Genomic DNA, 21925 nt, shown 5'->3' with positions numbered 1-21925 from the left:
ATTGAACAAGCAATCAGGGCAAGACCTACTCACTCCAGCCGAAAAGCAAGTCATAGACATGGAGGCTGTTGGGCTACTATCCAGATTCTCAACAAATAAACCCCTCTATGATATGATTAGGTCATAACACGGACAGCGTGCAAACAGGACTCAACATGCTGATTATCCTCTGCTGTGCTGACAGGAGAAGACCTGCCATAGGTAATGGGAGTATAGATTAACCCGGCAAAGCTGATGGACACCCTGGGGAACGTAGCCACAATTAGAAAAGCTAATTAAGACACGTTTATTACACACTACGGAACATACTGTGGGTGGGATCCCCTTGGGCCCACTAGAGCAAAGGCTAAACCAGTCATATTTCACTCGCACATACTTACAGCAACAGAAAAACATCTCACAGTGTTCATTCCCAATGTCCCTCTTATAGGAAGTTTTTAAGGTCCCGCTTAATGTTAAGGTACAATTCTCACTATCAATAAGCCATTAACTATGACTTTTAGCTCAGTTAACTTTTAATATGCTGCTTATTAATAGTTATTAAGGTAGTAGCTGGGTTTATGTATTGGGTAGGATTAGGAATGTAGCATACGATCATGATGAATATGCACTTTACATGTATAAACTGCCAAAATCTTAAAAATAAGCCACTAGTTAATAGTGAGAACTGGTATTTTAAACCAGGTGCTTTAATACTATTACTTTTTTGGTTTTCCAACCTCGTAGATGCTAATAAAAACAGATTTCAGACAGTAGGGATACAAAATAAACTGTATTAGTACCATGAGTTGTAGGTTAACAATTATAGTATGAAGACTGTATAGAGCAGTGGTCACCAAACTTGTTCCTGGAGGGCCGGTGTCCTGCAGATTTTAGCTCCAACCCTAATCAAGCACACCTGAACAAGCTAATCAAGGTGTTACTAGGTACACTTGAAACATACAGGCAGGTGTGTTGAGGCAAGTTGGAGCTAAACCCTGCAGGGACACCGGCCCTCCAGGACCAAGATTGGTGACCCCTGGTATAGAGTAATAAGCTATACTCTTGCAAGAGCATGTAAAATTTCTCAGGAGAATGCTAAACTCTTGTGAGAGAAGTTTCTTCGGGGGCACAAGACACTTCTTGGGTACTCTTGTGAAAAGTTTCTTGGGGGAAACCAATACTCGAGAGAATACAACGTTTCTTGGAGAAAGGCAATACTGTTGGAAGAGAACACAACGTTTCTGGGAGGACGCAAAACTCTTATGAGAAAGCACAAAATGTTGTGTAAAGCCCTGCTCACACTGAGATTTCAGCCACAATTTTGTCATCTGAGACAAATTTGGGAAATCCTAAAAGACTCCTGAAATCCTAGGCTAAAACTTGTGGTCTTTGATTGTTGGTTTGACATGTTCACAGACAGCTGCTTAATGCCCGTTTGCGATCAGATTAACCCTCCGATGAAGTTCTGGCAGTGTCAGAAGACTTTAGACACTTTCCTGCAGTGGGACAACAGCTGCGGTGAGCATCAATCCAAGAACCAATAGGAGCGCAGAATCTAATGAGGCAGGCAGAACTATTCAAATAACTGGGAAACGTCAAAACAGCTTTTTTTCTCCCTGGTTTTATTATTGAGGCGTGCTGTGTGCAAAATTGCAGCTTCAGATTGTTTAAGTTTGCTGCGAGTAATCATTTCAGAACGTGGGATAATAAAAGTGTCACGGGTGGATGACGTCAAACTCCGGAGGCGTTTTCTTTCATGTTTAGTGCAGCTTCATTGTTGTTCAGTCTCAGCAGTCATTATGACAGCTAAGATCTTAGTGTGACATGGGAGCCATGTTTGTGCAGTCTGTCAAAGACTAATTATATGGATAGCCATACTGCTTAATAAGTTTGGTATAGTCAAATAACTTATATCGTGTGTTTTTGGACTGTGGGAAGAAACCGGGGAGCCTTAGGGAAACCTAAGCAAACACGAGGAGAACATGCAAACTCAGCACAGAAATGTCAACTGGTCCAGTAAGAACTTTTAACCAGTGACATTCTTGCTGTGAGGCAACAGTGCTAATCCCATTTCACCAAATTTAGAAAAAGGAAGGAGGAGTAGGCGAGGGAGGGGGGATTCTTCAAGTTAGAAAGCGTCTGATTGGTGAATCATGTGTTCGCTAATGCGGGACAAGCATTGGACAATAATTAACATTTGATCCTCTACAAATTAGTTAACAAATAAACTTCACTTTGTGAGAGAAAGTTCTCAGTGAAATGCAATATGTATGAAAGAGAACTCAAAGTTCCTCAAGAAAGAGCAATAATTTTACAGTATAAGAGAATATAACACTTATTGTAGAAATGCAGTCCTTTTGGGGAAATAACACAAAATTTCTTGGGGGAGCAATACTTTTGGGAGAGACCACACAGTTTCTTTAGCGTATTTCAATACTCACGAGAAACAATGCAACATTTCTCAGGGAAACAAACAAACAAAAAAAAAAGTTTAAAAAAACTGTATAAATTATGTAAGACGTCATAACTTAAGCAGGAAAATGCATTTTTTCCAGTGCTTGATTGATCAGATGCTGTTTTAAAACTTTACCTTTCCCCAAACATGAACCAAATGTACATACTTATAGAATTTCACAATGAAATATCCATTTATGTTGCCTTAAATAACCACTGACTTCCCACTCCCTTTCACTGTACGACTCTCAAAGGCAGTGATTATTAGCTGCCGGACAAAGTCATTCACCAACACCCTTCTCCACACATTTTTCTTATTCCTTCACATGTTCCTGTAATAAAACACACCAATTTCCCCGGATTACTGCACTGTCTCTTTCAAGGGCCTCTATTACAAATATTGCATTTATGGAAGAAACATTAAACTCTCAGAGGTTCCTCGGCTCAGCTTTTAATGGTTAAACTTAAACGGCCACAAATTGATGCATTTGGTAGAGATGGCACTATTGAGAATACAAGATTAGAAACGGCCTAATTTGCAGTTCTTAAAATCGCTTTTCACAGCAACCAACCCATTCACCCCAAGTTCAGTTCATTATGCCTTCAGCAACGAGACAGAGCTGCCTCTTGTTTCAATAGAAATCCCAAGCGGAAACCAAAGGTCTGCGTGAAGACCTGTGGCGTTTGTCAAGTTTTATTAAATGCCGAGTGCTTTATGGTCCACCCTACCCAACAAAGACTTTATAAAAATGCAGATTGACCTTAGACCCGTGTAATTTTTCAACACAAAGCTACAATCATCCTCTCGGTGGGACTTTATTCAGACCCCTGGCCAACATCTTACGTCTTATGAGAAAGTCAGGCTCTGTGTAAGCTTAATTAGCTGTTAATTATACGGTGGCAATTCAGCTTGGGAATATAACATCACATTACTACACTGTAGGTGTCAGAGAAAGTTTTTACTTTGAGGGCAAAGTAAATGATCTATGAAAAAGGCGATTTGCATAATAGCCATGTCCTTTTGGGAGGCTCAGTGACATGGCCACATTTGTATGTCTACACTTGACAGGCACCCTGATGAAAAGGTGATGGGTGAAAATTAAATAAAACACACATTCATTCTTACTCTTTCCCTCTTTTTTTACTCACACACTTGCTAACATTCATCAAAGACTCTGTATGCTGGATTAAGAGGCAGAAAACAAACACGCACAAACACATTCGCTGTGTACAGACACACAGACAGGAGGTTTTCCTCTATCTCACAGTAGCAGAGCTTGCTGCTTATAGCGGCCGTGTGATACAGAGAATAATAGATCACACACACGTATATCTGCTGCTTAATGTCTCTTCTCTGTGTTACAACAGAATTTGACAAGCAACTCATTAAAGACAGCATGAAACTGCATTTGCAACACACTTAACGTACGCAATGTGACATTTTATAGAGAAACAATATACAGAGGGTGATAATAAAAGGCGGGGCTTGATGTCATTTGATTGGTTTATCAGAAGTATGACATAACAGTATTGGGTAGCACGATTTCTATTTTCAGTGAGGCCTTGGTCACTTCTAAAAAGCTGTTTGTAGAAAAGGAAGGGAGTTTAAATTGTTTTGATGAAAGCTAACAGGAATAGCTTCTTTTTTTATAACATGCCAGTGAATTTGTGCTCAGTAAAAGCAACAAAAACGTTGAACTGCAAAGTAAAAATCCAACTGAAATAGCAATCTTATTGTGAGGAGATAGTGCTACATTTTTCAACTGTAAGTACATCCACAATAAAGCAAAACCTTGAGTATTCATTTTGTTAAATGGTTTAAAATGTGATAAAGAATATCAGTGCATATTTTCTTAAAACCTTTCACAGTATTCATTTCAGCCAAATGTAATCCTTCAACAAATTGGCATTTTGACACAAACAACTACACAAACGTATGATGTAGGAAAATAAAATGAAACTAGAAAAGTAAAGTTCATAGACAAACTTTATGGTGGCTTGAGAAAGCCTATTCTGAAAGTTTGAAGTAGATCTAAAAAGGTGAACCACTGAGAAGTTGCTAGGGCATTGCTAAGCGGTTGCTAGGTTGTTCTGAGTGGTCGCTCAGGCATTGCTAGGGTGTTCTAGTTGGTTGCTAAGGTGTTGCTAGGCGATTGCTAGGGTGTTCTGAGTGGTCGCAAAGGTGTTGCTAGGCAGTTGCTAGGGTGTTCTGAGTGGTTGCTATGGCATTGCTAGGTGGTTGCTAAGGTGTTATGAGTAGTTGCTAGGTCATTGCAAAGGTGTTGCTAGAGTTTTCTGATTGGTTACTAGGCAGTTGCTATGGTTTTCTGAGTGGTTGCTCAGGCATTGCTAGGTGGTTGCAAAGATGTTGCTAAGTGGTTGCTAAGGTGTTTTGAGTGGTTGCTAAGGTGTTTCTAGGTGGTTGCTAAGGCGCTGCTAAGCCTTTGCTAAGGTGTTCTGAGTGGTTGCTAGGTTGGTGCTAGGGTGTTCTAGATGGTTACTAAGCGTTGCTAGGCAGTTGCTAAGATGTTCTAGGTGGCTACTAAGGTGTTGCTAGGTGGTTGCTAAGGTGTTCTGATTGGTTGCTAGGCGGTTGCTAAATCATTCTAGGTAGTTACTATGGTGTTGCTAGGCAGTTGCTAACAAATTACTATGGATCTAGTATGAACTACCATGTTACTAGCATGTTTCTAGCATAAATTAGCATGTTGTTAGCATGGTTCTAGTATGAATTAGCATGTTACTAGCATGTTTCTAGGATAAATAAGCATGTTGTTAGCATGGTTCTAGTATGAATTAGCATGTGACTAGCATGTTTCTAGAATAAATTAGCTTGTTGTTAGCATGGTTCTAGTATGAACTAGCGTGTCACTAGCATGTTACTAGTATAAACTAGCATGTTGTTAGCATGAATTTAGTATGAATTAGCATGTTGCTAGTATAATTAGTATGATTGTTAGCATGGATTGGTATGTTATTGGTATGTTCAATGTAAAGTCAATGGCAATTTTTTATAATGGAAATCTATGGGACAGTTGATAAGGTGCCGTAAGTGGTTGCTAGGGTGAGACTAGTAAGTTGAAAGGTCATCAGTGATTGGCAGATTGGTAGTCTGAGTTAAATGAGCCCAAACTTAAGTCTGTATGACAGTCTGGTGCAAAGTTATGAGGTCATAAAGTTTGGTCTAATGTTAAGTCAATGGGACTTTTCAGAATTTCCTGGGTCAGTTTTTTTTCGCAAAACTCTAAGTCGGAACAGTTTGGAAAAGATAGAGCAACCCGAGTCAGACCAGTTTGGAGATTTGGTGGTTGTAGTATGAATAGTCTAGGAGGAGATGCATAAAGAAATTAGTCTCAGAAAAAGAAGACGACGGAAGAATGATAAGTTTATGTAGTATAACAGTACTGTATGTTGGCTTTCTCAAGCCACCATAATAATAGATAACAAACAATATTCAAACACTTTTTTGCTGCAGAAAGTATAGCTTTAATATATGAATATTTAAATACTTCTTTTTAAAAATTCAATTCTAGATATTTTGCACAAAATAATGGTTTTGTATTTTAGGAACTCGCATTGAGGCAAGTTTTCAAAATGTTGCATTTTCAGGACCCCAAAATAGTGCAGGTCTGTAACTGAACAGCCAAAGTTATAAGTTGTGTCACATTTAAAAACCATTATTTTCAATCTAACACATACTCAAGATGGAGCAGAAGTGCTTTTCTTACATGACAGCATTGACATGTTTATCCAGACGAGGTGAGGTGCATCCGAGGATCTCTCCAGGAGAAAGTGGCCGACACTGAGGAACCAGCACCTCATAATCTGGCTTTAGCGCTGCACTGGCTGCCTGAGAACAGAAAGACAAGGGATACTAAGATCAAGGAAGCAAGTTTTTGATCAATAAAATGTTGTTGCAGAACCCAGTGTCCAATCTGGAATCGAACATGTTCACAATTTTATTAAACAGGTAGGTTTGGCTTGAAATTTGTCATAATTTTTAAAGCATATTTCATGAGTTGCATTATTCTGAAACACTGTACACTTAAAAAAATGACAATTGCTGTTTGTTCAAACTACTTATGTTAAATGATCTGAAACAACACAGTTCTTGAGTTTTTAGGGGGATTACTTACTGTAATTGTTTTGTACAATCCACTTAAATTTGTAAAAAACTAATAAGTTAACTTAATTCCTTCATGTTGTTCCAACACAAATCGATTGTGTGAAACGCAGCATTTTTACAGTGCATAAATTAGACACTAAGCATTTAGCATGCCTGGATGAACTAGCACCAAGATACCAGTCTGCATTAATTCAATCGTACACTTCATCAAGGGCACTTAGATGTGCTGATCTGTTACTTTTGACTGTTCCACGCACAAGGTTAAAAACCAGGGGGGACCGTGCCTTTTGAAGTGGTTGCCCCTAAACTCTGGTATAATTTGCTTCTGCATGTTAGGCAGACCACAACCCTTTCTGTTCTTCAATCTAGTCTTAAAACCCATTTTTACTCTCTGACTTTTAGTACCATATGAGAGTCTTATGTCTGTTGTATTTGTCCTTTGTTTTAGATGGTGTATGTGTGACCTGCACTTTGGTAAGCACTTGTTGTTTTTAAAAAGCGCCTTATAGATAAACATTGACTTGACTTGACTTGACTAGAGAACACTTTCAGATCCCTCCGAGTCATTGATGTTAATATTGTACCTTGCGGTAGTTTTCCTAAAGAAATAATTCATCAAAAAATTTAAATTCAGTCATCATTTACTCACCCTTTACTCATTAAAGGTTTTCAGCTTTCTTTAAAAGAGCAGAAAATAGCTGTTTAGCAGAATAAAGAAACACATATGACAAACTATTATAATTTAGAATGTTTTTTGAAGTAAATAGGTAGTAAATATTTTTTTAATTATCTGAAAAACCTTATTTAATTAGCAGCTTTTTTCCCCAATTTATTCTAAAGTGACTGAAACCCTCCAACCCAATGCCTACTAAAAACAGCAGCATTGTCCATATTATGGCTTATTAAGTTATGACTAGACACACACAGAATCTGCGTGTGCAGAAATCCACAGATTTTTAGCCCATCATTGAGACTATTTATTTACTTGTGTAAATGTGTGTAAACTCATATTTATTCAGTTTTAAATTAATTTCAGGAATATTATTGACTAATATGAAAATATTCACACGATTTAATTACAATACAGTTTGTTAATGAATATTTTTTGTCTTTTGGTAGATATATTATAGAAGAGACTTGCTTTATCAAATAAGTGGATCTAATTGGATTTGCATGGTAACAATAAGTAAAAGTTATTAAAAGTATTATTTTTTATTTCACATGTTAAGTTTTTAGTAATGATACTCCCAAAATCATTCCACATAAATCCACAGATTTTCTTTTCTTTAATTCTGCACAGAAATAGCCAAAAATATCCGCAGATTCTATCTGGCCCTAGTTATGACCCTTTCAGCCTTAGCAATAGAAACCTGTGGTTTCTAGAATTTTGCAATGTCACCAACTCATTCAAGTCTCAGAAATAAAAGCTGGTTGTCTACAAAATACAAACGAATGAGAGAACATTATAACGACATTGTGTGTGACTCATCATTGGAGAAAGGCTTGAATTACTCCACAACCAATTTATCAAATAACAGTAGGCAAAGTTCTTACTGTAGTAAGGGAGATCTGCTTCATTCTTGTCTGTCACTGTGCTGTTTATCTACGTGAAGGCTACATGGATCAGAGCGATACAGAGCGATCTCTTATAAGCACTTGGGAATGGCGAGCGGGGAGAACCAGGTCACTTTGCATTAAAGGCACAGGCAAAAAAAACAGCTACACGTCCTACATGTCCTAACAGCTCAAATTTCCCAGATTTATTTATTTACTTAATTATTTAACCAGGAATGTCCCATTAATATACAATATCTCTGTTACCAGGGAGTCCTGGTCAAGACATACAGCATAATACAAAGATACAAAAATATACAACTCATTCAAGTCTCATAAAAAAAACTGGTTGTCTACAAAATACAAACGAATGAGAGAACAGGATAATGTAGACAACCTCAAAGGCCAATCAGTTCATTGCTGAAAATGGACATACAGTACAGTGTCACCATCCAATATTTAAATTAAAGTTATGATTTAATAACAACAATTAAGAATATTGTCTGGATTACGACTGCACAATATTGGAAAAATCTGACATTGCGATTTTTTTTTTGCAACAAATATTGTGATATGAATTCAGCTTCACAAGACAGATTAATAGCACTATTTGACAGTTTTCTGGGGAGTCTAACAGTACTCAGCTACAGACACTAAATAATCCAGATGCAAAAAAAATATGCTCGTCTTACTTTGCTTTGTCTCATTTCTAGTCCAAATATCAAAAAGTTCTTGCAGCAAGTAAAACTATTGTTTTGTTTTCAACTTCAGAAGTACTAAGTCTAAATTAAGAGTTAAATCAAGCTAAATGATCTGCCAGTGCATGGGCTAAGTAAAAGAATCTTGTGTTCGCTTTGAAATTTAGATATTTTGACTAAAAACAAAACAAAAGGTTTTCCAAGGTTTTTTTCATATAAATTCAATATAAATACAGTAATTAAATTAAATTCTATAGCTTCTTGCCAACTATAATTCAAACTGATCATTGCATATCTTGCGATGTGAGTATTGCGGATACACATATTGCAATATCGATGCTGTAATGATATATTGTGCAGCCCTAGTCTGGATCTGAGAAAAGTTTGTAAATCTGGCTGAACACTGGCTTCGAAAAATGCAATGCCACCTTTTTAGTAGAAATGAAGTAGGAGAGACAGATAGCATCTGAGAAACAGTCATCCAGCACATCTAAAAACACCTACGGGCTTTCCTTTCCAACAAAAAGGAAGCAAATCGATTGTGCCAAATAAATTAAGGCAAGAAAGCTGCTCTAATGCGACGGGGGTGGAGAAATTACACTTCAGATTTTGCTTTTGACGAGCACAGAGAATAACAAAACCACATAAAATGAATGCATTCGCTCCCTTCTGACCCTCAGCACCCACCCAGAGCGTTTGAACAGGCCTACACACACACCATACACAGGCCATACTGTTTCCCAAAATAACATGGGTCATTTTTAGGCAGGAGGGCGAAACCGACAGTGTGGAGGAGAGTGAACGAGGGAAAAAATAGAGAGGGAAAAAAAATCTCACACTTATGTAATGCGCCGAGTGCAACATGACTTTTGATAATTCCTCCTCTTGTGCAGTTCAAAATAACTTTAACTGCATTTCACACCCACATACTGTATGAAAACACACAGCTTTATTGGAGCAAACATACACACACGGACAGCCTTGTGTGCTGTCAGAGACCTTGAAGCAGGAAGGTAAGTGATACAGAGAGAGACAGACAGTAACTGAATCACAGAACATCTTTAACCGCAGGGAATAGTTATCATTGAGTAAGAAGCGAAGGGGTCAAAGGTCACCTGCAAAGCAGCCACAAACTGGATGGTGCTGACGAGGGCGAGCGAGCGGCCGGGGGGGAAGTTGAACCTGAGTGTGTCCAGGAAGTGGGCAGTGTCAATCTGGATGTCCACAAACACGTACAGCATCTTGATGCCCTCAGTCGAGTCTATGGGGACTGAAGACACAAACAACATTTGCATACTTCACTCAACAATGATTGCACTGCAAACTGACTTCCTGTTATTTTTCCTCTAAAAATACAGGTGCAGTGCATGTTTATAATAAAACATCAAAATTGTTATGTAATCCATCACCAGAGCCGCATAGTGTCAGTACAATTATAAAAGAAGACGCTTCAATTCCGGTTTGTGGACTTAAATCAGGTTTATTTTGTGTGTGCGAACTTTATAACGACATTGTGTGTGACCCATCATTGCAGAAACGCTTGAATTAACTTCACAACTAATATATGAAATAACAGTAGGCAAGTTCTTACTGTAGTAAGGGAGATCTGCTTCATTCTTGTCCGTCACTGTGCTGTTTATCTACGTGAAGGCTACATGCATCAGAGCAATACAGAGCAATCTCTTATATGCACTTGGGAATGGTGAGCGGGGAGAACCAGGTCATTTTGCATTAAAGGCACAGGCAACAAAACCAGCTACACATACTACATGTCCTAACAGCTCAAATTTCTCAGATTTATTTATTTACTTATTTATTTATTTAATTAATTATTTAACCAGGAATGTTCCATTAATATACAATATCTCTGTTACCAGGGAGTCCTGGTCAAGACATACAGCATAATACAAAGATACAAAAAATAAATTAAAAAAGCATGTCACAACACACATAGACACACAATAACAGTATAAACCACACTCAATTGTTAAAATGTGCACTGTTCTATATTGACAGTCTTTAAAATATTTTTTAAATATAGCAATAGATGGTACGAATTTCATATGTAGTATATGTGGAAGCTTATTCCATACATTGGGTATTTTAGCTGAACCTTTAGAGACACATTCTGGAGACATAAAAGATTGGAAATCATGAAAAAGGGGTAAAATAGGTGCCTTTTAAATGAAAATGTCCATTCAACTTCTTTGTGTTGGAAGTTTGTATTTACAAATAGCAAATTCCTGAAATTCTGAGTCAGATTTGCTCATATCACTTTGGCTTTTACAAAATGATGAACAAACAATGTATTTTATTCAAGTGTTTTTATTTTAAATTTACATCTATTATGTTTTTATTAGATTTGTGTGTTATAAACTGAACCAGAATCTAGATGCAACAGTTATACAGTTTAAATCAAAATTATTAGCCCCCTCTGAGTCTTTTTTTTTTTTTTTTTTTTGATGATGAATGATGTTTAACAAAGTAAGGAAATTTTCACAGTATGTCTGATAATATTTTTTCTTCTGGAGAAAGCCTTATTTGTTTTATTTCGGCTAGAATAAAAGCAGTTTAAATAAATAAAAAAAACATGTTAAGGTCAAAATTATTAGCCCTTAGTTAGTTAAGGCTTTAGGCCTTTAAATGTCCCTTTAAGCTGTATAGAAGTGTCTTGAAAAATATCTAGTCAAATATTATTCACTGTCTTCATGGCAAAGAGAAAATAAATCAGTTATTAGAAATGAGTTGTTAAAACTGTTATGTTTAGAAATGTATTGAAAAAAAATCTTCTCTCCGTTAAACAAACAGAAATTGGGGAATTCAGGGGGTTTATTAACTCTGGTTTCAACTGTAAATGTTTGTCAACAAATTTATGGTTAGGGCTTAATAATTCCAAGTTTTGCCTCTGGTATCGATGAACTTGATTCATATAGTCAACTCCTAGCTTACTCTTCCTTCTTACAACCCAACTGGTAGTAAGATAAATAAAAAGATGCTCATTCAAGCACATAACTTACTGGATCAATCAATCAATTTTTATACAGTTCAAATTAATGCAGTTACGTGATTTAAAGACACAAAAAGAATAATATTTTTTTTAGAATTGCAAAAGTAATACTACACTTAAAAATGGTTGATTGCAAATTGTTGCAAACCATTTATATAAGCTGAATTTAAACAAACAAACAAACAAAAAAGTTGAACATTACTAAATTTAATTAGTTTATTTAAATCTAGCTTTGTAACCACATAACTTAAAAAAATAATTCATAATCAAAAATAAATCCTTTTCAGTGTAAAAGCATTTAAATTATAAAATACAAATTCAATATTAAAATATCAAAATAGTGAAATAAATTAATCAAAGATGAAGCCATAAACCAATACAGAGAAAGGATTTATAATACGATACTGTGCATGAATGACAGACCAAAAAAGTTTTTAATATAGATTTAAAACATTCTTTATATTCTCACATTTCACTTCCAGCCCAGGAGCATAATGGTTAAAATGAACCATAATCGATTCGTTGGGTTGCGCTTTGCAATATAGTTCAAATAAAATAATTGAGGAAGAAATACAATTGATGATCAACTACTTCATGCGCATGTGTAATATGACTATTATGCACCATTTAAAAACTGTATTTGACCAAACTACCATAAAAAGAATCGCAATTGGCAAACTTCTTGAAAACTAGAAAAGTTTTGTGCCAGCCTATACCTCTGCTCTACGGATGACAGTAACTGAAGAAAAGAGTAAATTGCTATTAATGCCATTCATTTCACACCCCATTTAAAAGACAGCAGAGCTGAAAGAGAGAGGCGGACTTCGCTCTTCTCCATCTACATTATCATTTACTGCTGATGGTCATAATTGCTGCTCTTCTTGCAGCATTTTCTTTAAAGCTCCTGCTCTAATGGCCATTCCACTGCTATTAGGCAAATGCCACCTTCAGGGAGTGTTTTAAACATGGAGCCCATTTAACGATGCAAGAACAGACGGTGACACAGTAAAGCAAGTGGGAAGAGAGGAAGAAAATTTATCTTGCTCAAAGTAAGAAGATCAACAGAGGCTTCTCAATAAGTACACTTTGCAGGAACATCTAGTAAAGAGCATGTAAAAGCACAGAATTTTAAAAGGAAAAAGGAAATCATTTTTCCATAATCATGTTGGATTAAATATCAGTTAGTACATGAACTAACAATTTGGTTTCTAACATCCATACTAATAACCATGGTTTTATAAGGGGTAGACACCCAAAAGTGATTATCAAGTGATAACAGTTTTACTACAACTCCCATTGTTAAATTGTGGTTTGCAGAGCAAAACCATGGTAAATGTGTAGCTATCATGGTTTGACTACAATGCCATATTTTTTAGGTTTCATTGGGAGTAAACCATGGATCATTTTTGTAAGGGTAAACAATTATATGGACTGATGAGAGTGATTAAAAAACAACAGACATTTCCTTTTTAAGTTCATTATGCTTTAAGTGTGGTATTGGTATTCAAATATCTCAAAATCGATGGTAGATGAACACTTAAATCATAATTGTAATGAACATTTGCTGAATATTATTAGAAGAATAGAAATATTTTTAATGGGAATGCAAGCCAAGAAATAGAAATTATTAAATTTCAATCAGTACTAAAAGGTATTGCTAGAAACACTTCAGTGTAAATAACTCAATTCAATTCAATCTTGCTTTATTTATAAAACAACCTTAGAAAATAATAATAGAAAGACAGAGAAAAACATGACAAGAATAAAAAAAGCACACAAAAAACAATATATATTTGACATAGATTTGAATTTGACTATTATAGTTCTGACCTAGTGTATAGTGAGAAGCAGTAACAGCTTAGGACTGAAAACGAGGAACCTTTTCCTAACTACGGTGTTGATTTGTATTTATACTTTTTTATATATTTACAGAAGTGTTAATTAAAACATAACACTCAATAGTGTACATCATGTATATATGTTAACAAAATTATCTCTGTGTTATTACCTGATACTAACTAGAACGTGCTGCAAAACACTTGCAAACAATACAGCAATTATACAGCACCAATAAAAAAAATACATAAAAAAAAAAATTATTCAGCCAGACTATTGGAATAAAAACAAAACAAAATGACATGTGAAATTTTTTTTATATTAAATATTAATCTATAAAGCTAAGAAAGGGGCCCCATATTTTGTCATACATCTTCTATTTGCCAAATCTACAGAAACGTAACCTTTCCAGCTTGAGGGCAGAAACAATTTCAGCTAACCATTTAAAAAAAACTTGGAGGTGTCGTGGATTTTCACTCCATCAGAATCAATAATTTAATACTATTTTATTATTATATATGTATATAAAAAAGTATAAAAACAATTGTAAGATTTTGTATAACACGGAGTACGTTTACATAGGCACCAATGATTAGATTAGAATACGATTAAGACAATACTCTAATTAAGAGTCTACCATGTGAACAGCGATATTTGATTAATTTAATCTGACTAAAGTCATAATCAAACTAAACAGAAATCGAATTTAGACATATGGAGTATGCCAATTTTATGTAAACACCTTAATCAAACTATTACTGTCATGTAAGATTTTCACTGAATTTTGCGACAGGATAGTCTATACACACTATTTGACATTATTCTCTGCATGTACCGAGTCAGTGAAGGACCACAGCACTGTAAAATACAGATTTTTTCCCATACGGCATGCTGTGTTAAATTCTATTAAAACAACACTCTTCCAGCAGTTCCTTGCATCCAATATCTCGTTTGTCACAGGAGGCATGCGTGAAATGTTCCTGAATGAAAGTGAAAGTGCCAAACTGCAGTTCAAGTCGACAAATTAAAAATGAAATGCTCGAAATTACATGAAACTCCAAAGGAAATGTGAGTGTCGTGGTGACGCAATGACAATAATCAAATGATGTGCTATAACAGGATCATTAAAGTAACATTAAAAAAGCAGCTCATGTAAACACTTTAATCATATCATTGTCTTATTCAGATTAAGGCAAAATTCACTTACTGATATCTATATAAACAGTGTCGTGTTGCAGTGTGTTCTAACTACATGCAACGTGATACGCGATAAAAGGCATATTATTTAAAGCAGCAGCAGATAGTTTACGTCAGATCTTAAAAAAAAAGCACACGGTTTAAAAATAAAATTGGTTTATTATGTATTACTTATTGTAGATTATTACCTTTAGCATTATGTTGAGAGTGCGGTGGCTGATATTTAAATGAATAGCTAGTATTTAAATGGCTGTTGTGTTGCGTCACATTTGGTGTAGATAAACAAATCGCTTGTCTCTGTAAAAATTGTACAACACCCCCAAATTTACACATAACTGATCCCAGAAGCATATATAACCAAATCAATAATGGTACTAAAATCGATCCCTGGGGTACATCACAGATGAGACGATATAGCGTGGATGAATGAACACCTAAACTGACAGAAACCTTTAAGAGCAAATAAAAGAATCCAGTGGTCCATAAATCAATAAGAACTCATTATTTACTAAAATGTTTGTATGTGCTATTATGCTCTAATATATTGTGCTGTTATCTAAGCATCATGCTAACATCAAACCCTATTGAACTTCCTCACCTCAGTAGAGCATTTCAGATTGGCCAAATGTGAATTTCATGGTTGTTAGGTAGGATTAGGCCATAATCAGTCAGGCAGTGAACAAAGTTTAAGAACAGCTACTGAACAGACATCACAGACAGCATTCATGGTTAGTAACTTGAGGAAGTAATATATATTGGGGAAAGAAATGTGAAAGTAATTTAACAGACTGTGACAAAGTTTTTAGTCTTGCAAAGTTTTGTGTTAAAGTGGGTCACTGTCTGAACACACAAACATGCAGGGCTATATTCATACACACATGAAACACATAAGTGGCCTCACAGCCTCATTCTGCAGGTGCTAGAAAACAAAAGAAAAAGATGTGGAGGGGCCTGGGGGTTGAAGTTAAGTGGCATTGATCCATTTCTCTTATCCAATTAGCACGGCAGACTCAGAGCACTTACTCACTGCAATTACAGCTTTTGTCAATAAGAGTCATGGATTCAGTGACCATCCCCTCGTCTCCCTCATTTCTCTGTTTTATTCTTTAGGAGGTAAAATAAGACATGATTGAGACGGTTTAGAAAGTTGAATGACTTCACAGATATAGGAGCATGTATACAGTGTCTTGGATGCCTTAAGCTGCTTTTAAAGGTTGCTCATTTTGTTTTAGAGATCGCCCACAGTAGTCTAAATGCATCCAAGGCAAAAAACCCTTTCTCATAACCTCATTTCTCATCTCAAAACATCTGTTGAAAATAGTTCTTTCAAAATGTATTTGATATTTATTCATTAGAATAAACCCCTTGAGATCATCTCATTTTCAACAAAACAAACATTAACAAAAGGTAAAGTAGAATGCTGTACACATACATACATATACATAGTACAAAAAGATTTACAGATCAAATCACCACATATACAACAACATCCTCAGGAATAACAAGTACAGTCCAAAGTAAATTATGACAGCAAAGTTTGCTTAAACACCTTAAATAATGCAATGGATTGAATATTAGCAGGTCAATTATTCCAATCTATTGAACCCTTAAAGAAAAGCTCTTTTACAAAAAGATTTTTAAAAACGAGGTACAAAACAAAAAAGTCTGAACAGAACGTCTTACTTGATAATTTAAGGAAAAAATACAAAATATTGTTTTCATATAATAAGGATACGTAAAAAGAAATGCATGTTGCCTACTCTGATTGGTCAGATGGAGAGTTTATGCTGGTCTGATTGGTAAGACGTGTCCATTTCACATATGTATTACAGCAGCTGAACCTTCAGACTACTGCTTTGCTATTCTACTGTAAATCTTCTGAAACTGTCTAAATAGCACCTGTAAATAATGTCAACCCTCTTTTCTATTCAAAACAGGGTATTGTATAGTAAGGCTGCGTGTCCACCAAAGCACTATTTTGTGCTGCAGACGCACAGTTTTGAAAAACAATCAACTGTGAGCGCTTCTCCAACTGTCAAAGTGTTTAACAAATACAGAGCATGACAAAGTCCCTTTAAGACAAGGCATTCTGTCTGAATAGGGAAACATCATATTCTCCAAAACTACTTGACAAGCTTACCATTGAATTTCATTTTAGGAATCAGCAATAAAATTAAACAACAACTGTGTCTTTAGTAACATTTCTAAATGTTCAAATCACACAAAATCTGCAAAAATTCACATCTGATCCCAACCCCACCCCTGGAGAATCGATTGACGATTGGCTCCTGTACAAGAAGGCGGGCTTTATTAGCAATATCGCCAGTTACACTTTTCTCCATTCAAAACAATACAAGTGACATGTCTTGTGTATTCTATAGTCTTTGTGCACGCCCAGCGAAAGACTATAGAGTACACAAGTGGTGTCACTCGTATGGCTCTGAATGGGGAAAAGGTCAACATGGCGAATGACCAGCCTTGAGTTTCTGCAGATTTTGTGTGATTAGTTTAGAATTGAAACTAAGGACAGTTTTATTGGCGATTCCTAATATATAATTTAATTATATACTATAAAAAATGCAGGGTTCCACACAATTTATTCATGATGTCCCAATACAAATCGGTTAAGTTAATCGAACACTTTAAACAAATTTCTGTGGATTCAACATAAAATAATTAAGTTGTCCCAATAAAATCTCAAGAATTGTGTTGTTTCAGCTCATTTAAGTAGTTTGAACAAGTAACAAAAAAAAATATTTTTTTTTGAGTAGGCTTGGCAAGCAATTTTGGAGAATTTGAAGTTTTGCTCGAGAGGCATTTCAAAGATGGCTGCCGAGTAAAATGACTTGCCTTAAAGGGACTTTGGAATGGCTACACAACCGGCATTTTAAAGACGTGTCGTCTTTTTCACAACAACAAAAGGAGGAAAAAAAATTGCTCAGCTGGCATTTCCGCAGTGCAAAAACTATTTGGTGGACACACAGCCTAATATCCGCATATTATGGCGCATATCCACCAAAGTATTTTTTAAAAAGCTAAATGCCAGTGCTCTTTATTAGTTCTGGTTGAATTTAAAGATGCTGAGTGCTCAGGAATTTGCTAAGCTACTGCCATTTTTAAAAAAACACAACACTTTCATTGACAACAACAGGAAAAAAAAAACGCACTCACAAACACACACAAAACATCAACAAAGAACCATTGATTTTAAATCTACTCACTATTTACTCACCCTGGGGTGGTTTTAAACCTTTATGAGTTTCTTTATTCTGCTGAATATTAAAGACGACGTTTTGAAGAAAGTTGAAACCTGTAATCATTGACTTTCATAGTATTCGTTTTCCTACTATGGAAGTCTATGTATGCATGTTTTCAGCTTTCTCCAAAAAATCTTTTGTGTTCAAAAGAAGAATGTTAGACAGGTTTGAATCAAGGCTAAGTAAACGATGACAATTTCATTTTTGAGTGAACTATCTCTTTAAAAGTAGTGAGAAGTGATTAATTACTCTACATGTAAAACGATCTCACAATTCACACACAATACACTAACAGATGCACATTTCCTCTGCCTCTGAAGTATAAGGTTTGCAGGAAGCTTCAGGTTTATAGATGCAGGATTAATATTCTCTTGGCCAGCTCTGGTATTTGGGAGATGTGTGATTGTTCTGCTGGGGATATATTGGCCCTATTGATTTAGCATTTCCTCTACTGTATGTTGTGGTGCTGACAGGCGGCGGGGGGTGAAGGAGCAGCCTCTTCTTAGTTGGCACGTCTAGGCCTTTCAAAGGACACCATTAATGCATGTTCAGTATTGATCTGCTGAGCACACGTGCGGGCAGGTCCATTCAAAATATCCGCTATCCCTTACACATCACGGCTCGGACCGGCTAAAACACTGAGCTTATGAGGGCAGCTTTGCAAAGCACTTCATGAGTAAAATCTATACATCTCCACTTCTCACTGCCAAGGCCAACCTTCTCCAACCTTTTGACTCCCCTGAAAGATTTCTTGGTCTGTTTCTCAATTATTTTTTCAAATATGTAGTTCTTCATTGGTCAATAAAAGTCTCGAAAATGAGCTCACAAGAAACCACAGACATATAGAGAGATTATAGATGAGGAAAAACATTAAACACCTTTATGAAAATGAATTTGAGGGTGTGTAGTCTATAAATACAATTGGAATAAAAGGATGCTATGAGCTCTATCATACACCCAGCACAATAAGGCGCAAGGTGTGTATGGTGCGATTTGTTGCTATTTTCAGACCAGCGCAACTGTTTTTTTTCATGTTTTGTGCCACGATGTTTAAATAGCAAATCCATTTGCACCACTTTGTGGACTCATGGGCGTGCTGGTCTAAAAAAGAGGTGTGTTAAGGGACATTGTTGGCGCGTTGCTATTTTGAGGAACTGAAACAGACTGAAACAGCCATTAACTAACTAAAAGCTGGTCTAAAGTCCAGCACAGATTGCATTAGTTATGTGTCTATGTGGGACCAAAACACATACACATAGCCTAATACACACAGGATGTACAGCAATACACAAATATCTTTACATACAGTGCATCTGGAAAGTACTCATAGCACTTCACTTTTTCCACATTTTATGTTACAGCGTTATTTCAAAATGGATTAAATTAATTTATTTCCTCAAAATTCTACACACAATCCCCCTTAATGACAATGTGAAAAAATATTTTTCCAAATTGTTGCAAATTTATTAAAAATAAAAAAGCTGAAAAATCACATGTACATAAGTATTCACAGCCTTTGCTCAATACTTTGTTGATGCACCTTTGGCAGCAATTACAGCCTCAGGTCTTTTGAATATGATGTCACAAGCTTGGCACACCTGTCTTTGGGAATTTTTGCCATTTTCAGCTCTCTCCAGAGATGTTCAATGGGATTTAGGTCTGGGCTCTGGCTGGGCCACTGGCACGATGCAACTGACTCTTAAAGGGAACCTGAGATGAGACTCTGATTGGTTTAATGCACGTTATGTTTAAACACCCATAGCTCATTAAGAGAATAAGAACAACCCTGTTAGACTGTGCGCCATGACACAGAGTGTATTTTTTCATCCTTAAAATAGCAAAAGTGGAACACGCCTTTAAAGCCTTTGCGCCATGTGCTTTAGACGTTAAAACAGAGCCCCATATGTTAAATAAATACTAATGTCTCTTTTTTTATCATCTTAAAAGTGTGGCATGTTATATTTCAAAATTTATTTAACATCAAGAAAGCAAAAAATAACAAAAATAAAATATCAAAGGATGCCAGTGCTTCCTACAGGTTTGAAAAAACAAAAAAGTGATATATATATATAATACACTAAAATCTGCTGCTGACATTTTGAACATGTTAGATATGTATAAAATATGTAATATATCAACATCAAATTAAAAAAAGTATACAGCAAAAGACAAATAAATGACAAGGGAATAAAAACATCTGTGGGATGAAAATCACAAAAAAATAAATGAACGACAAGAATAAAAAGCGTAGATTATTTAAATAAGAAAAATTAGTTAATTAAGCATTCTATAGGTGTACACAGATTTTACAGCCCATTTAGATGCAATTTTGATTTCTCTGAGTAAATAGAAAAGTCTATCTGATTAATTATATTATGCTTCTCTCAGTCTTTCAACTGTGAAGCCAAGCAAAGGTATATCAGGCATAAATAAAAATGAGGACAAATCACAACAAAAGCCGAATCCCGGAGATTTTCTGATATTTAGAAACCCTGTACGAACGCATTAAGTCCCAAAAAGGTGCATCTTTGTGGGTCTCTGCAAAGCACATGGGATTGTCTGTGAGAGTGTTGACAGTTCTCACGCACACACACAATAAGAAGTAGGAAACGTATAGGGCGAGGGGATATTTTCCACTAGTTAATCGATCGCGGATGTTTGGCTATTGGGTGGATACAAAAAATGATAATAATAAAAATAATAAATGCCACCAAATACACTTGGGTGGCTGTTAATAAACCTGGGTGGCCCGCCCAAATAAAGTCTATGTGTGGGAAGCACTGGATGCACATAATTGGAGTCCAGTGAAGGTCACACGTGTAGTTTAAATTTCACTTTAAATAAGACTATGTAACAAGATTTGCTTATAGTGAATGCAACTATAGTTTTCCTTTTCTTTTAAATTCCATTTTCTGAATACCGTTCAATGTGTTTTATTTTCAGGGTTTTCTTTAAATTATTCATTCATTTTATATGAAACTGTACATATTATATGAAAATCCTACTAGAACCCTGCTGAGATGTATATGTAAAATATCTACAGTAGTTATTCCATTATAGAAAGATATATTTCAGTAAGATTCAAACAATTGACTGACTTAAGCGTACAATTTATAAAAACCTAAAATATGCACAAAAAAAGGTGAGAGGAAACATATATATATATATAAAAAAATTTCCAAACAATGATAATGTGCCTCCAAAAAGAAAAAAAACCCACTGAAAGTATTATAATAAATGTATTATAATGCTTAATATAAACCCATTTCACAGAAGAAAGCCACACATGTTTTGAAATGACATTAGGGAAAGCAAATGCACATAATAATGATTGCGCATTTCTGTTTGACTCACTGAGACAGCTGTGCCCATAATGCACCATGAAGTCGGCTCCCAAAGCGCGGGCAGTGAAGTCGTCCACGCAGCAGGCCCCGTATGTCACATCTCCCATCACCAGAGTGTCCGCCTCTGTGAATCTGACAGAACACAAACAGCCAATCAATGACCTTGATCACCACCCTATTGCCATTCAAATCAATCAGGCTGGAAGTAAAATGACAGGTCCACACAGCTGGCAGATCAATCACTTCTCCAGCAGAAATGTCACTCAGACATCCATGTCTCCAGTTAAGTGGGCTCCCGCTAGCCGTAAACTGATGCACTCTGGCAAAACATCTCCAATAACCTTCAGAGACAACAGAGCAATGGGCTACTATTAACATAAATGTTCACTTATGGTAGCAAAGGGTCACTTTTTTTCCATGCTGAGGTTAATAGCTTTGGTTGCATACCGTCTTGTCCTACAAATGCACAA

At 35.9% G+C, this 21925-nt stretch overlaps 1 protein-coding gene across 2 annotated transcripts in view; it reads right to left on the bottom strand.

The window, feature by feature from the left end:
- Positions 1–21925, bottom strand: part of dph1 (diphthamide biosynthesis 1) — a 225125-nt gene that overhangs the window by 72804 nt on the left and 130396 nt on the right. For both annotated transcript variants that reach the window (XM_056474269.1, XM_056474268.1), the window contains exons 4-6: positions 21466–21587; positions 9930–10084; positions 6165–6286 (exon numbers count right to left, since the gene is read on the bottom strand). In XM_056474269.1, coding sequence (XP_056330244.1) covers positions 6165–6286; positions 9930–10084; positions 21466–21587 — 399 coding nt within the window. The remainder of the gene's footprint in view (positions 1–6164; positions 6287–9929; positions 10085–21465; positions 21588–21925) is intronic.

This window comes from Danio aesculapii, chromosome 15, assembly GCF_903798145.1.
Source record: "Danio aesculapii chromosome 15, fDanAes4.1, whole genome shotgun sequence".
Lineage (NCBI taxonomy): Eukaryota > Metazoa > Chordata > Actinopteri > Cypriniformes > Danionidae > Danio > Danio aesculapii.
This window is presented reverse-complemented; position numbering and strand designations above follow the sequence as displayed.